Here is a 17,279-nt window from a genome sequence, read left to right as displayed (position 1 = left end):
TAGTTCATTCTGCTGTGGCAACTGCTGACAAAATAAGAAACTAAGACAAAGAAAAATAAATGAATTTTGTTTTGCAATTATCAGTACTATAAAAAGATATTGCTTACATATTGTCACAGGGTACAATATGTAAAAAAAATGACACATTTAAAACTAAACTGCTTTAGGGCTGTGACACCAAGTCAACAGTTGCCCATCGGCCAACATCAGGTTTTGTTACAGTTATGCCTGGCATCCACATTACTGTGGCAACCCACAAAAACTAAGCATTTAGAAAAGACACCATTTTAACAAGCTCCCACCTATCAGAGCCTCTCCACATTAAAATGGTCAAGTTTAACTTAATTTAATATTACCCTGCATATGTAAACAGTGTTGATCATGGATGTTGTTATCTGTAATTGACATCCACCGAACATTCACTTCCAAATTAATCTTGTTATTCATCATTTGTATTATTTTATTTCTATATTTATATTTATTCGGCATTACAGTTGTCATTTTGAAAAGACACAGTTTTAGTTTGGAAACACTTTTTTTCTCTCTCTCACTGTAGATAGACTAAAACGCAGACTTTTGAAAACAGAGGCATGGCTACTCACAATAACTCTGACTGTTTATCTGGACATTTGTGTATTGTGCGTTGATTCACCATGTTATATCGCAATTACACTAATGGTAGGCTGCAATTAGGGATGCCAACAAAATATAGTAAGCATGAATAGTCGAATGAAATATCTGTATAACAGCCTGTATGAAGGTTCAGCTAGTCTAAATTCAAACATCTAAAAACAACAACAGCAACAAAAAGCATACAAAACAAAACATGCAGATACATAAATCAACAGTTTAAAAAAGTGCCTTATGCATTCAAAAATACATTATTAACAGATGCCATTCATAACTGCAATTTTAAAGAACAAACCACATAGGTTGGCCAAAAGTAACATAGTGCAAAATACAGAGCAGTCTAATGTGTGAAATGGCACTGTCTGCATTTCATCAGCTACCTAAACCTTTGTTTCATGTCTCCAACTACAGTGCATCTGTAAAGTATTCATAGCGCTTCATTTTTTCCATATTTTTTTATGTTACAGCCTTATTCCAAAACGGATTCAATTCACTAATTTCCTCAAAATTGTACACTTAATAACAATGTGAAAAAAGATTTTTTGAAATTGTTGCAAATTTATCAAAAATAAAAAACCTAAAATCACATGTACGCAAGTATTCACAGCCTTTGCTCAATACAATACAGCCTCTAGTCTTTTTGAATATGATGCCACAAGCTTGGCACACCTGTCTTTGGGAATTTTCGCCCATTACTGTTTGTAGTACCTCTTAAGCTCTATTAGGTTGGATGGGAAGTGACGGTTTACAGCCATTTTCAGATCTCTCCAGAGATGCTCAATAGGATTTAGGTTTGGGCTCTGGCTGGGCCACTCAAGGACATTTACAAAGTTGTTGTGAAACCATTCCACTGATATTTTGGTGGTGTGCTTTGGGTCATTGTCCAGCTGGAAGAAACAACATCGCCCCAGTCTGAGGTCAAGATCATTCTGAAGCAGGTTTTCATTCAGGAAGTCTCTGTACATTGCTGCATTTATCTTTCCCTTTATCCTGACTAGTCTTCCACTTTCTGCTGCTGAAAAACATCCCCACAGCATGATGCTTCCACCACTATGCTTTACTGTAGGGATGGTATCAGCCTGATGATGAGCGGTGACTGGTTTTCTCCAAACATAATGCCCGTCATTTACTCTAAAAAGTTTAATTCAATCTCATCAGACTAGAGAATTTTGTTTCTTATGGTCTAAAAGTCCTTCAGATGCCTTTTGGAAAATTCCAGTCGGGGAATGGCTTCCGTCTGACCATTCTACCATACAGGCCTGATTGGTGGATTGCTGGACAGATGGTTGTCCTTTTGTAAGGTTCTCCTCTCTCCACAGAAGAATGCTGGAGCTCAGACAGAGTGACCATCACCTCCCTGACTAAGGCCCTTTTCCACCAATCACTCAGCTTAGATGGCCAACCAGCTCTAAGAAGAGTCCTGGTGGTTCTAAACATCTTCCACAAAAGGATTATGGAGGCCACTGTGCTCACTGGAACTTTTAGAGCAGCAGAATATTTTCTGTAACCTTCCCCAGCCTTCAATCCTGTCTTAGCGGTCTACAGACAATTCCTTTGTTCCCATGCTTGGTTTGTGCTTTGACATGCACTATTAACCCTGGGGACCTTATATAGACAGGTGTATGCCTTTTCAAATCATGTCCAATCAACTGAATTTACCACATGTGAACCCCAATTAAGCTGCTGAAACATCTCAAGCATAATCAGTGGAAAAAGAATGTACCTAAGCTCAATTTAGAGCTTCACAGCAAATAATTTGATTACTTATGTACATTTGATTTTTTATTTATTTTATTTTTTATTTGCAGCAATTTCACATTGTCATTATGGGGTATGTAGAATTTTGAGGAAATAAATTAGTTGAATACATTTTGAAATAAGGCTGTAACATAAAAAAATGTGGAAAAAGTGAAGCGCTATGAATACTTTCCAGATGCACTTTATCTCATTACTAATTAAACAGAACAGTTTTGTGCTGGATTAGAGCAAAATGAACACATACCTCTCTGTTTTTGAAAAATGACAATTCAAACACTCACTACCGTAAAGAGTGTTGCCTGATTATGGCAAAGTCATATGCTGACTGAACATCCTGACAACAACGTCACACAGTAAAAAAAATAAATATCGGCTTCGATTTCATTTTGGGTCATCGCCAAATGTGTAAAAAGAGCAGTCTGGACAAGAGGTGTTTTTATTTAAAAACCACTTTTTTATTTTAATTTTTATTTATTTATTTATTTATTTATTTTTTGCAGTGACATTTAGAAAAACTAACAACAATTTTAAAGCTCAAATCAATTTGGTGGTATTTATGGTTAAAAAAGATCATAAACCTATATGCCTGGGCTACTTGTAATAGAGATTCCTGATTTCATGATATCACAGGAATAAAAATGTTAAATTTATATATTAAATAATTAAAACAAATCTACCTATATTTATTCAAATCGCAATTTTAGCTAGCTCCAACCAATCACAGCCTCTCCACATTAAAATTGTTAAGTTTAAATTAATTTAATTTAATGTTAACCTTTAGCACATGAACAGTATTGATCCTGGATGTTGTTATCTGTGATTGACATCCACCGAACATTCACTTCCAAATTGATTTTGGTATCCACCATTTTTATTATTTTATTTCTCTATTTATATTTATTTAACATTACAGTTGTCATTCAGCTAGCAACTATCATACAAAGTGAAGAGGAATAAAAGCAAAAATGATGAAGGAATCAAGACGGCAGAGACAGAAGGCTGTTCTAAAGTCATGTCATCTTACCTGAGCATTTCAATATGCTAATATTTTCATTACACCATGAGCTGCCTGGAATGAAGAAAGCATAATTAATATTCATAAAGCAAAGCAAGAGCTGCTTTGTTAAATGATTTCTACCTACAATCTTAGTTTATGTTTCCTATTTTGAATGAATAATTCAGACATTTGGTACCTGCTGTAGATTGTAGTTACTTTTTACACACAGGAAAATTCTGCAAATGCCAAATTGTAGTGGCTGGAAATCCTTTTAGCGCGTTCAAGCACAGTTTTTTGTCATGATGCATTCAACCCAAGACAACAACAAAATTGACTTTTGTCGGCACAAGTTGACATTGACTTGGTGTGTAATGGCCCTCAGCTTCAAACAACATGGTGTATGGCAATTAGTTATAAAACCTGCATCATTGTCAAATGTGGCACAAAATGGAACCAAGTGGATAGCATCACAAATACAAATACAGATGTATATAAAAGAATACTTCTTACTTACATTCAGTAAATGAGTCATCACATGACCCCTTTAGTTTGAGTGTTACATCGCTATTCTGTGCCACTTTGAAACTGTAGCAGGGGACATATGAACTATATTTATACCTTCTCACTTTTTTATCAGACAGCACCCTCATTCTTTCTCTCTATCACACACACACATACACACACAGACGCACATGCGCGCACACACTTGTGCACACACACACACACACACACACACACACACACACACACACACACACACACACACACACACACACACACACACACACACACACACACACACACACACACACACACACACACACACACTATTTACCTTATTCCAAGGTTCATGGTCTCTGCTGTACCAAGCATGCCGATGGCTAACAACATGTTGTTGCAAATTTTTGCTGCCTGAAAGAGAAAATTGCAAAACAACTTCAGCGACAGCAATAATTGAAGACATATTACATTATCATCACATATAATACACATTACATTGTAATTCGTTCATATATTTTCTTTTCAGCTTAGTCCCTTTATTAATCTGGGGTCGTCACAGTGGAATGTGCTTATCTAGCACATGTTTTACACAGTGGATGCCCTTCCAGCTGCGACCCATCATTGGGAAACAACCATACTCTACATACTCATTCGCACACATACAAGATGGTCAATTTTAGCACACCCAATTCACCTATACCACGTCTTTGGACTTGCGGGGTAAAACGGAGCACCCATAGGACACCCACGTGAATACGGGAAGAACATGCAAACTCCATTCAGAAATGCCAACTAACCCAGCTGAGGCTCGAAACAGTGACCATCTTGCTGTAAGGCGATCGTGCTACCCAATGCACCACCGCGTCACCCAATTACATTATCATTGTAATTAAATGTATAAAATGTAATAACTTTCTCAAAATGTTATAATATAGCAAACGTATAATGTAACAACAATTATAAAACACTGCATTGTAAACCCACCAAAAATATTGTTATATTGTCATATCATTAATTATAAACTTGTTAAACATTCATTCATTCAATTTCCTTCAGATTAGTCCCTTATTTATCAGGAGTTGTCACAGCGGAATGAACTGCCAACTAGTCTGACATTGATTTTACGCTGTGGATGCCCTTACAGCCGCAACCCAGCACTGGAAAACATCTATACACTCTGTCATTCACACACAGACTAATACAACGGCCAATTTTGTTTACCCAATACACCTATAGTGCATGCAAACCACTGAGCCACAACGCCACCCATTTTAAACATTAAACATTTAAATGTTTGTTTAAACTACCTACAAAAAGCAACATATTTCCCTGCTGGAAAAACAAAATCAGCATATGCTAGTAAGGTATATTTTGATGCTAGTTTGCTAGTTTATGTGCTGGTAAGGACCAGCAAATGACCAGCAAAGAAGCAGCACTAGCATATTCTGTATTTTTCAGCAGGGTTTTAACAATTGTAAAATTGTAAAAAGTGCAAGCAATTGTAATAAATAACTTTTATTATAATTATTAGAAGTAATTTTTTGCCAAAAAAAAAAAAGGGTAGCGGCATAAATTTCGCTTCAAAATATCATAGAGGTATGAGTATTACATGAGTAAGACATGAGGAAATCAGAATTTTAATATATTTACAGCAGGAAATTTGCTATGTCTTCATGGAACATGATCTTTACTTATGCTGAGTTCAGACTGCATGAATTAAGCCCAGATTCTGACTCGCTGACAGGTTTGGAAAAAAAAAAAATCACAGAAAAATGCTTAAAAACACAGCCAAATCAGTGCTCATTCAAGCGAGTAACAATCACAAAGTGTGAACTATCAAAGACGCGATCTGAGAGAATCACAGATGAGTTGCCAATGCCTGTGAAATATTTGGCATGCTAAATATCTGGAGCTGTCTGGGATTCAAATCATGCCATGTGAAATGAGTTTTGACTGAAAATAACAATGGCGATCACCACCTACAGCCAATGACAGAGCAGCATTGACTAGTATGGGTATCTGCAGGCCAGCAGGAGAAGTTAAAAGCGCAAATTTTAGTTTATTTGTACCCAAGAAATAGAGGAAAAAAACTAGTGGATATTTGGCATGAGCACCTCTGTCTGTTTGACGTGTCATGTGAGCAATATTACAACCAGGTGAAAAAGGAAATAGGAAATTCTTCAAACCCAGGTAATCAAATATGTACAGTTGAGGTTATAATTATTAGCCCCACTAAATTATAGGCCCTAAATTTAATAATTATTATTAAATAAATTATTAATAGATTTTTTCCCCAAATTTTTGTTTAACGGAGAGGTTTTTTTAATAATTCTGACTTCAACTGTACATTTTATATCCCAGTAAAGGCTACTTTCTCATTATATAGTTAATAACAAAAGATATAAAACGTGTTTTTGATTGTGAGACGTAGTTTGGACAAAGTTGTCTGCGATTCTCAGTCATGCAGTTTAAAACCTCCCATCGCCAATCCATCTTGCAGTGTAAACAAAACAACAATAAAACACTAGCCCAGATAGTCATGCAGTGTGAAAACATCTGTGACACGATTACTTTGAAAACCATGCAGTCTGAACTTTGCATTAATAATCATAATGATTTTTGGCATAAAAGAAAAATCTTTTTGACTAATCTATTTTTGGCTATTGCCAAATTATACCCATGCCACCTAATATTGGTTTTGTTTATCGGATTAAATCAGATTATGCAGCACATTTCACAGTGAATTATTTTGTGATTCTATCACAAAGAATCAAATACAACAATACTATTTTATTAGACTCTTTATCATTATTATATTACATAATAGTAAAAGATTAAAGCTTGTGTTAATAAATTTACCTGTCCACTTCCCACGTGGCCACAGTACACCACATTTGCTCCCATACAGGTGAGCAGCTCCTGGGCAGCATTATATTCCTCCTCAACTCCACCAACCAAGAAAGTGAGTTTAGCCAAACTGGCTGCACCAACACCTAGACAGAACACAGTCATGCTTGTAAAAGAAAACACAAATAAATACAAATATCACTAATATGGACTGTGTGTATTTGTAAGTGCTGCAGCGGTAGAATTATGGCATATAAAAACACTAAAATTACAATGTAGCACTTGATTTCAATGTGTGCTTGTCACAGTGTAATTACTAAGTAGCTTTAATTAACTCCCAACTTACTTGGGAGTTAGCAAGCATTTTAGCTTAGTGTAAGTACCATGTAATTATGCACAATTAACTGCTATTACAACAAGAACCACAGAAATATTAAGCGAGTAAAATGTAATTACTCACTTAAAATGCATAAATTAACCGCATAGTACATGCAATAAGCAAAGTACTGTATTTGAAGTTGTCCTTGTTTCTGTGTTTAAAAAATTACTGAGTATCATTAATTGATGTTATGTGTCTCCAATAGAGTTATAAACAAATTTAGTACCATGAAATTATACAAATTTTCCAGTTTTGCTACAAAGAAAAAAAAAAGAGATAATTTTACATGTACTCCAAATTACTTCGAAAAACCTGGTTGATGTCAACATTAGATTTAACAATAGGAAGAATCAACTGTCAACCGCAAATTTAACTTAAGCAGGTTCAATTTTAGTCAACACAATGTGTGTGTGCATGTGTTTCAGCAGAGGAGGGTATTAATAAGCTGTCTGGCACCAGCGGGACAACATTTGAGTGTTTGCCTTTAAAAGCCGATTGTCCAAATCATCCTTCACAACTCTCTAAGGACAAGGAGCCATTGTCCTCCTCGCCACAAACATACACTAGCGCACGACAGCTGTGCCTAAAGTGACACTCCTCCCCCTTAGTGAACACGCCCCCTGGGGTATGAGTGACAGCTCTAAGGGGTAATTAACTTTACACTTTATCATGTTCAATTAAGTGCCACGCCTCAAAAGGACCAAGCGTGGCCAATCACGTTAAAGCGTGCCATGTTCTACAAGGGAGGGGTGCTTTAAAGCTGCTGACATAGATATGTGTGTCCAGGGATTTGGCCGATTAGAATGCAATTAAAGCAATAAAATTGGCTGAATTTATTTTTAAACACTAAAACCTCATCTGCTGCATTAAAATCCCCGAATACCCACATCAACAAACACGGACAAGATCCAATTTATAATCACACTATGGATATAATGTGATGCAGGAAAAAAAAAAAAAAAGGATGAAGTGCTTTTGTGTTGAGTGGTCTGTTTGTGTTTGTGTCAACACTAATGAATAGGCTGTTTTATACTGAGAAGCTAATAATGCTGAAGTTAATTATTAAAGACCAAGAGAAAAGAGCTGATGCAAGATAGATCGAGTGAAACAGAGATAAAGAAAGAGAAAGGAAAAGAGAGTCTTTATGACTTCCCCTGTATTGATTTTTGTCGTACTTATCCGTCATCAATAATTCTCTCATTAGCTCAGCGCGTCTGTCATTTCCCTTGCGCTAGAAGAGTAAACGTGTGAGTGCTTCTGTGCTTTGTTTATCCATAAACAAGCATTAATATGCAGTCATTGCTTTTTCAAACAATTCGAACTTTATTGAAATTAAACAAGACGTCATTAGCATATTGGCAGTGCTAATTATAATGTATATATAAAAGTCAATGCGAAATCAATATGCACAAGCAGAGGCCAAGACATACAGAAAATATAAACCTCACACTTGTTTATTATAAGTCCAAAATTGTACCTATTATTCCTAATGTTAATCAAGTTTTATGATAGAGCTGGGCTATTAATTGAAAAGTAATCAAAATTTGACATTCAGAACCTATAATCAATCTAACTTTCCAGCTCAAATGTTTTAATTATGTTAACTAATCCTTTTTTGACTGCTAATTTTTAGGTAATGCGTGTTTTAATTTCAGTAGTTCAATATTGATGTTCAATAAATAATCATAGATAGTAGATAGTATGTGTTTCTTTCAATTATTTAGATTCAAGTATAATGCACCCTTCATTAAAAAATCTCTCACTTTTAATATGCGAGCATATTTACTGTACAAAACCTGTCAGTAAACTATGAGGGCAAAAAAATGTATTAAATAAAAGTAATCATTTATTAAGCGTAATTGAGTTAAAATGTTCAATTAAGTGAGATTTAGATTTTAGGCCTAAACGCTTAGCCCTATTTTAAGAAATACTTTATTACTGCATAGTTTTGGTTAATGTCCTAAAAACTAGGGCTGCACAATATTGGAAAAATCTGACATTGAGATATTCTGTTTTGCTGTAATATATATGGCTATAAGAAAATAATTTTACCAGATTGAATATCTCTATTTAGAAAGATATTGTGAATTTCAATTAATTGGGATAATCAAGTCTTTTTCTATGTAATGCGTCTGCATAAAATATAATAAACTATAAGCATATAGAAATGCGACAGATCAAGAATAAAAGTTAAATAAACAGTGTAACAGTTGTAACAAGTAGAGAAATTGAACAATCAAACTAAATAATATGGTAATCGTTGCATAAATAGTTTGTAAAAATATTATTATTTAATCATCTTTTAATAAATAATCTAATTCTGTGATGTGACTATTGCGGATACACACATTGCAATATCGATGCTTAAACGATACGTTGTTCAGCCCTACTACAAACTATGTATTTTGTCTTAGGTAACGAGTGCAAGCCATGTGATAAAAATAATGTATACAACAGGAATTTTTAGTGCATCCAGTAAGTATTCATAGCGCTTCGTTTTTTCCACATTTTTGTATGTTACAGTCCTATTCCTAAATGGATTAAATTAATTTATTTTCTCAAAATTCTACACACAATACCCCATAATGACAATGTGAAAAAAGATTTTCTGAAATTGTGGCAAATTTATTAAAAATATAACACCTGAAAAATCACATGTACATAAGCATTCACAGCCTTTACTCAATACTTTGTTGATGCACCTTTGGCAGCAATTACAGTCTCAAGTCTTTTTGAATATGATGCTACAAGCTTGGCACACCTGACTTTGGGATTTTTTGCCCATTCCACTTTGTAGTATCTCATAAGCTCTATCAGGTTGGATGGGAAGCGACGGTCTGCAGCCATTTTCAGATCTCTCCAGAGATGTTCAATAGGATTTAGGTGTGGGCTCTGGGCCTGGGCCACTCAAGGACATTCACCAAGTTGTTGTGATGCCACTCCATTAATAATTTGGCAGTTTGCTTTTGGTCATTTTCCTGCTGGAAGATGAATCGTCACCCCAGTCTACGGTCAAGTTCACTCTGAAGCAGGTTTTCATTCAGGAAGTCTCTGTACATTGCTGCATTCATCTTTCCGTCTATCCTGACTAGCCTTCTACTTCCTGCTGCTCAAAAACTTCCACACAGCATGATGCTGCCACCACCATGCTTCACTGTAGGGTTGGTATAAGCCTGGTGATGAGCAGTGCCTGGTTTTCTCATAACGTTATGTCTGGCATTCAATCTAAAGAGTTTAATTTTAGTCTAATCAGACCAGAGAATTTTGTTTCTTATGGTCTAAAAGTCCTTCAGTTGCCTTTTGGCAAATTCCAGGCGGGTAGTGGCTTCCGTCTGGCCAATCTACTATACAAGCCTGATTGGTGGATTGCTGCACAGATGGTTGCCATTCTGTAAGGTTCCCCTCTCTCCACAGAAGAATGCCGGAGCTCAGACATGTGTGATCATCGGGTTATTGACCACCTCCCTGAATAAGGCCCTTCTCCCCCGATCACTCAGCTTAGATGGCCGGCCAGCTCTAGGAAAAGTCCTAGTGGTTCCAAACATCTTCCACTTATGAATGATGCAGGCCAGGAAGCTTATTGCAACTTTCGGAATAGCAGAAAATTTTCAGTAACCTTCCCCAGCCTTGTGCCTTGAAATGATCTTGTCTCTGAGGTCTACAGACAATTCCTTTGTCTTCATGCTTGGTTTGTGCTTTGACATGCACTATCAGCTCTGGGACCTTATATAGACAGGTGTATGCCTTTTCAAATCATGTCCAATCTACTGAATTTACCACACGTGAACTCCAACTTAGCTGCTGAAACATCTCAAGAATGATCAGTGAAAGAGAATGTACCTGAGCTCAATTTAGAGCTTCACGGCGAAGCAGGCCCGGATTGGCTAATCGGGAGGACCGGGAGAATTCCCGGTGGGCCGGTCCGTTTTTTGGCCGCGAGGGCCGGTGTCAATAGCTCCAGAATCTGTTGCTCGCAGTCACACTTTTTAAATTAATGTATTTATTTACTTGACCACAGTCTTCATATTCAATATTGTACCGCAGCTCTGCTCTTTTTATCTATTTTCTCGCAGCCTCGTGATAAAGATGCAGCCTGCAAATGAATGATTTCATAACTGTTGTGGTCGAGTGGTTAGCACGTTAGGTTTCGACTCCAGCGACCCGGGTTTGATCCTCGGCTGAGTAATTTTTTTTTTTTTTTTTAAGTTTTAAAGCGGCTGTTTTCTCAAAAAAAAGACGTGATCGTGTCATTAGAAACTGAATTGGAAATGACCTTATTTCAATATAGTCAGTCGTGAACTGAGGTGGGCCGGTCTGAGGCTTGAAACTCCAGGGCTGAAAAGGAGTCCCAATCCGGCCCTGCGGCGAAGGCTGTGAATACTTATGTACATGTGATTTTTCAGGTTTTTTCATTTGCAATAAAATTGCAACAGTTTAAAAAAATATTTTTCACTTTGTGGGGTATTGTGTGTAGAATTTTGAGAAAATAAATGAATTTATTCAATTTTTGAATAAGGCTGTAATGTAAAAATGTGTGAAAAAATTGAAGTGCTATGAATACTTTGCGGATGCACTGTATATTTACTTTTACTTCATTTGTGTGTTTATCTATTCATCTATTACTAAAAATAGAAGAATAGTTGGCAGGTTGCTGTTAAATAAAAAGAATGGGTGATCTCATTCTTATCATTAGGTCCAGACAGAGTCTCTTTCAGTATTTTAGGCACTGATTCTAATGGAAAACCTTTGTAATTAAACCAACCTGAAAAGCTCTTAATGGTAGGTACTGTACATGAAAACGTACTTCAGTTAGCCAAACTACTCAATCAAAAAGAACTAAATTGAAGTAGATTGTAACAACTATAAATTTAGCAAATATATATGATGAAAAAACCTACATGAAAATGAATGCTGAAGGAGATGTTTGTTGTGTCAGGTACCACAAACTCTCTTTCTAGCATTTTAAAGATTCAAATATGGCAATACTATTTTTTAAAAACACTGTTTCATTAGTGGCACAGTTACATTAAACTACATTTGTGGATATGAGCCTCTTTCTCTTCTCACTGAGTGAGACAATAGAGGTGTGCAGATACTGTGTTTAAATTAAAACCCTCATGCAAAGCATATTTCTACAAGCTTGTGGAACTGCTAAAAGACATAAAGACTTTAAATGACAGAATTAGGTTTTTCCAGCCCATCAGACGCACACACAAACACACTCCTTTTTCCGATCAATCTGCTAGCCTCTTGAGCTGATCAATAACTTTTTCTTTTTGACTGTAAAAAGACCAGCATTGATTGCCCACAGACAATGGGGATTCAAAAGTGATTGTCTCTCTAAATGACTGCGCTGGCAGGGCAGTAAAGTGATCTCAAGAGAACATTCTAGGAACTGTTCTTATTGTGTTTCCAATACCAGAAACACTGCTGTAAAAACATTAGGCAAACCTCGATAAAATAGACGGTATATCAGAGGATGTCAATGATTCATTCCTTTTACGATCAAAGCTATATTTGTCCAGATTGGATAATCAGACCAATAAATGCATACAGTATTCCTATCAGCTCTTTAAACTCAAGAGTTCTAATGAGCCAGTTTAGTTTTTCTGATGATGCGCTCAACGTTTACACAAAATCACTGAGAAATTAAAAATGCCAAATGTTCGGTGAAAAAACTAATGAAGCAAAATGCCCAACAAATTAATTATAACAAGCAAACAAATGCTATTAAACCAAATCTATCAAGGTAAAAAATGAAAATTATAATTATATGGAAATCTTGCTTTAGATTCAGCAAATTTTAACACTTTTTTTTTCAACTGAGCCAATAAAAACAGTGGCTAATTTTTGTTGCGACTAAATCCAAAATTCTCATAAAAACAAACAGTAGATGGCTTAAGAAATTATTTGCATTGCTTCAGAGATAATAATCTGAGTTTGTGCACAACTTGTGCTAGATTTAATTAAATGTTTGTCTATATCTTAAATGTGAAATGAAGGTTTTATTTGTATTCTATTAATCAAAGAGAATAGTAATATCATGGGATAGTGACAACTATATTGCAAAATTGTGTCATAATAATGCAGTTCCTTTTTTAAATGTTTACCAATAAAACAGACTGTTGTTATTGGTAACAGTTTATACTAAACTAACTTATAAAGTAATCCATGTTCAATTTAAGTATTTGATGTAAATAAAACACAGATACAGTTGAGATGACTTTTTAAAAAAATGCTCTGGAAATTAATTTCAAGAAGGCAAATGTTGCCTGTTATAAGAATACTGACAAGGAGGACTTCAAGATGTGGGGGAAATATCGGGTCAAAATGCTTTTATTATCAATAATACTTTAAATTTTTGATCTAATTTAAGAAAGTGATTGTTTATAAGGCTTCACATTATTATTACTTATTACTTACACTACAAATGAGCTTAACTATTCTCAATAGTCTTAATTGTTGAACATTAAACCATTATGCCTTTATTATTGGGGAAACAGTGGAAAATCTTTAAAACTTCCCCCTGATTATACAAGAGTTGTGAAAAAAACTCTTAAGTGCTTGTCTGGTGCATGTTGTGATCTCAAAAATTTCATAAGCCACAGAACAGATGCAGAGATGAATTTGTGTGAAGCTGCCTTTACTGCAAGTTTGTTCCCTTGTGAGACACTGAAAACACCCAATCATGAGTAAAACAATAGTGCTTCACTCTGAAATATATATAAAATTACATTTTAACATAATATTAACCATTACAATTTTTATATTTTTATTAAAGTGCTGCTTAACAGAGAGAAGACTTATCAACACATTTTTTAACATGGTTTTAATAACTAATTTATTTTGTCTTTGCCAAGATGACACACACACAATATTTTAGCAATTATTTTGTGAGTTACTTATATAAAGTGCAATTTAAATGCTTAACTTGGTTATTAGATTAAGTAGGCAAGTTAGGTTAATTAGGCAAGTCATTGGATACAGTGGTTTGTTTTGTAGCCAATCGAAAAAAAACAATCTTCAGAAAGATAAAAAAAAAATATATATATATATAGTCCAGTCACAAACAAAAACACACCAGAAAAGAAATATACAAAGAAATACTGTGTAAATATCCCTGCTCTTTTAATCACCACTTAGAAAATATTTGTACAACAATTTAAATTTCACAGAAGAGCAAATAATATTGTTACACGATATCCTTTGTTGATACAAGGATATTTTACCCAAACATAAAAATTAAGTGGTTATAAACATTTGATCTTCTTTCTTCTGTTAAATACAAAGAAAGATATTTTGAAGAAAGCTTAAAACCTCTAACCATTGACATCCATAGCGGGAAAAATTAGTAAAATACAAGCAGTATACACGAGAAGCAAAATATAGTACATTTTTGCAGTGCAATTGCTTTTATTTTCACAAAAAAATTGAAACAATATTATGGTCAATATATGCCTTGTATATACACTCATCGGCCACTTTCCTTAGGTTCACCCGTTCAACTGCTCCTTAACTCAAATTTATTATCAGCCAATCACAGGGCAGCAACTTAATCCATTTAAGCATGTAGACATGGTCAAGTTGATCTGCTGCAGTTCAAATGGAGCATCAGAATGAGGAAGAAGGGTGATTTCAGTGACTTTGAAAATGCCATGGTTGCTGGTGCCAGACGAGCTGGTCTAAGTATTTCAGAAACTGCTGATCTACTGGGATTTTAATGCACAATTATCTCTAGGGTTTACAGAGAATGATCAGAAAAAGAGAAAATATCCAATGAACAGCAGTTCTGTGTGTGCAAATGCCTTGTTGATGCCAGAGGTCAGAGAAGAATGGCCAGACAGGTTCAAGCTGACAGAAAGGCAACAGTAACTCTAATAACCACTCGCTACAACCGATGTATGCAGAAGAGCATCTCTAAACACACACCCTGTCAAACCTTGAGGCAGATGGGCTACAGCAGCAGAAGACCACACCGGGTGACACTCCTGTCAGCTAAGAACAGTAAACTGAGGCTACAGTTCACACAGGCTCACCAAAATTGGACAATAGAACATTGGATAAACGTTGCCTGGTCTGATGAGTCTCGATTTCTGCTGCGACATTTGGATGGTAGGGTCAGAATTTGGCATCAACAACATGAAAGAATAGATCCATCCTGTCTTGTATCAAGGGTTCAGGCTGGTGGTGGTGGTGTAATGGTGTGGGGAATATTTTCTTGGCACACTCTGGGCCTATTAGTACGAATTGAGCACCATGTCAACGCCACAGCCTACCTGAGTATTGTTGCTGACTATGTCCATACCTTAATGACCGCAGTGTACCTACTGTATCTTCTGATTGCTACTTCCAGCAGGATAACGTGCCATTTCATAAAGAGCAAATCATCTTAGACCAAACATGAAAATGAGTTCACGATACTCAAATGGCCCCCACAGTCACCAGAACTCAATCCAATAAAGCATCTGTAGGATGTGGTGGAATGGGAGATTCGGATCATGGATGTGCAGCCGACAAATCTGCAGCAACTGAGTGATGCTATCATGTCAATATGGACCAGAATCTCTGAGAAATATTTCCAGTACCTTGTTGAATCTATGCCACGAAGGATTAGGTAGTTCTGAGGGCAAAAGGGGACAAAGCGGGTACAAGTAAGGTCTACCTAATAAAGTGGCCAGTGAGTGTATGTGTACAGTGTCTGTAAAGCAGCTTTGAAACAGTGAGCATTGTGAATAGTGCTTTACAAATCAATTTAACTTGCTTCAGTGAAGAAAAATGTGACTTGTTATCAGGGTGAACTTTCCCTTTAAGGATCTTTTTTCGAGTATGTTTTGGCTTTGAGGCAGTGGGAACGTTCTTACTAGCGTAAAAGGAACAAACATATTTACTAGCTTCATGTGGCTAAACCTTATAATTACAACCAAGAAGAGATATTTTCTCAGACAAATTAAAACACCAAGCAAACTTAATACACTTCTTTTTGTATATAAAAACACACACACACGCACGAGAACTACACACAGATTAATAGTTTCTATGCCAGCAGCCCTAATGTGGCATGCTGACAGGTTCAAAAGAGTTTACAAGTCACCACACGGCACACACAAACACAAAATTTCACACGCTCACAAAAGAGTCTTGTGTGTACGGTGGAAGCTGTAGAATTATCTTCATCATTCAGATAAGCAGAACTTTAATCACCACCATCATCATCATCACCCTCAACCTTTGCATGCAACCACACAGTCCCTTTGAGTGTGGACCACAAGTAAAGAATGATCTGGAATCAATGATCCTCCAGACCAAGGGCCATCAGTAAATCGTTGTGTGTAAGGATGCTGATTAGTGGCCTTTCACACATGCACACGTTCCTCTAATAGTACCATCATCAGCGTTTTAAAAATATCCATAATTGCGGACTTAAAAGCTGCTTAACAACACTCATGATGAAAAAAACACTTTTTATGATCCACAGTGCTTGTTTTAAACGAGAAAAGGGGGGGGGGGGGTTTGAATGACAGTTCCTCAACAGGGGGCATAAGTGCATACCAGATGACACTCTGAAAATGATAGACAGCTTTTCATCCACTTCTTAGTGCAGTAATCATGTACACACCAGACTGTGCAGACATGAAAAGACAGCCTTAAAGGGTTTGTTCACATAGAAAGAAAACTCTGCCATCATGTTAAGCAACCTACACAAACATTTTTTCTTTCTCTTTCGTCTGTATCAGAAAATCAATCCATAAAAATCATTCAGTTTAACCCTAGTCTTCTCAATAAAACTCAGTTTGGGCTTTTAATTGTGTATATGCGTTATATTGATCAGTGAACTATAATCAAATAAGAATAAACCTCACTAATCGGATGGTGTCAAGGACCCATGCTTGAGCAAATTTAAACTTGAAGTTCACCCGAAAATTAGTTTCTTTGTTTGGCTGAATACAAAGAAAGATACACTGAAGAATGTTGATAAAATTCTGTTTTACTTGTGTTTAAAAGCAAATAAAAAACATAAAAATTTAAAATCACTTAAAATAAATGTGAGGACACTTTATATTTCTAGTGACCATTCCCTTAAAAAGCTCATAATCGCTTATAAGTCAATGACAAAACTATCATCTCTCTTTAAAAGACTTGAATTAAGCCATGCAAATCATATTTGTT

At 35.8% G+C, this 17,279-nt stretch overlaps 1 protein-coding gene across 6 annotated transcripts in view; it reads right to left on the bottom strand.

Annotated features, from left to right (window-relative positions):
- Positions 1–17,279, bottom strand: part of hibadha (3-hydroxyisobutyrate dehydrogenase a) — a 56,821-nt gene that overhangs the window by 20,568 nt on the left and 18,974 nt on the right. For 2 of the 6 annotated variants that reach the window (XR_015515868.2, XM_087294346.1), the window contains exons 5-8: positions 6,746–6,879; positions 4,221–4,297; positions 3,900–3,970; positions 3,413–3,457 (exon numbers count right to left, since the gene is read on the bottom strand). Coding sequence is in view for 4 of the 6 variants with exons in the window: in XM_087294346.1 (XP_087150472.1) it covers positions 3,413–3,457; positions 3,900–3,970; positions 4,221–4,297; positions 6,746–6,879 (327 nt within the window). In the remaining 2 variants the exon portion in view is untranslated. 6 annotated transcript variants of the gene reach the window in all.

Source organism: Danio rerio, chromosome 19, assembly GCF_052040795.2.
Source record: "Danio rerio strain M-AB ecotype USA chromosome 19, GRCz13ab, whole genome shotgun sequence".
NCBI classification, from domain to species: domain Eukaryota; kingdom Metazoa; phylum Chordata; class Actinopteri; order Cypriniformes; family Danionidae; genus Danio; species Danio rerio.
This window is presented reverse-complemented; position numbering and strand designations above follow the sequence as displayed.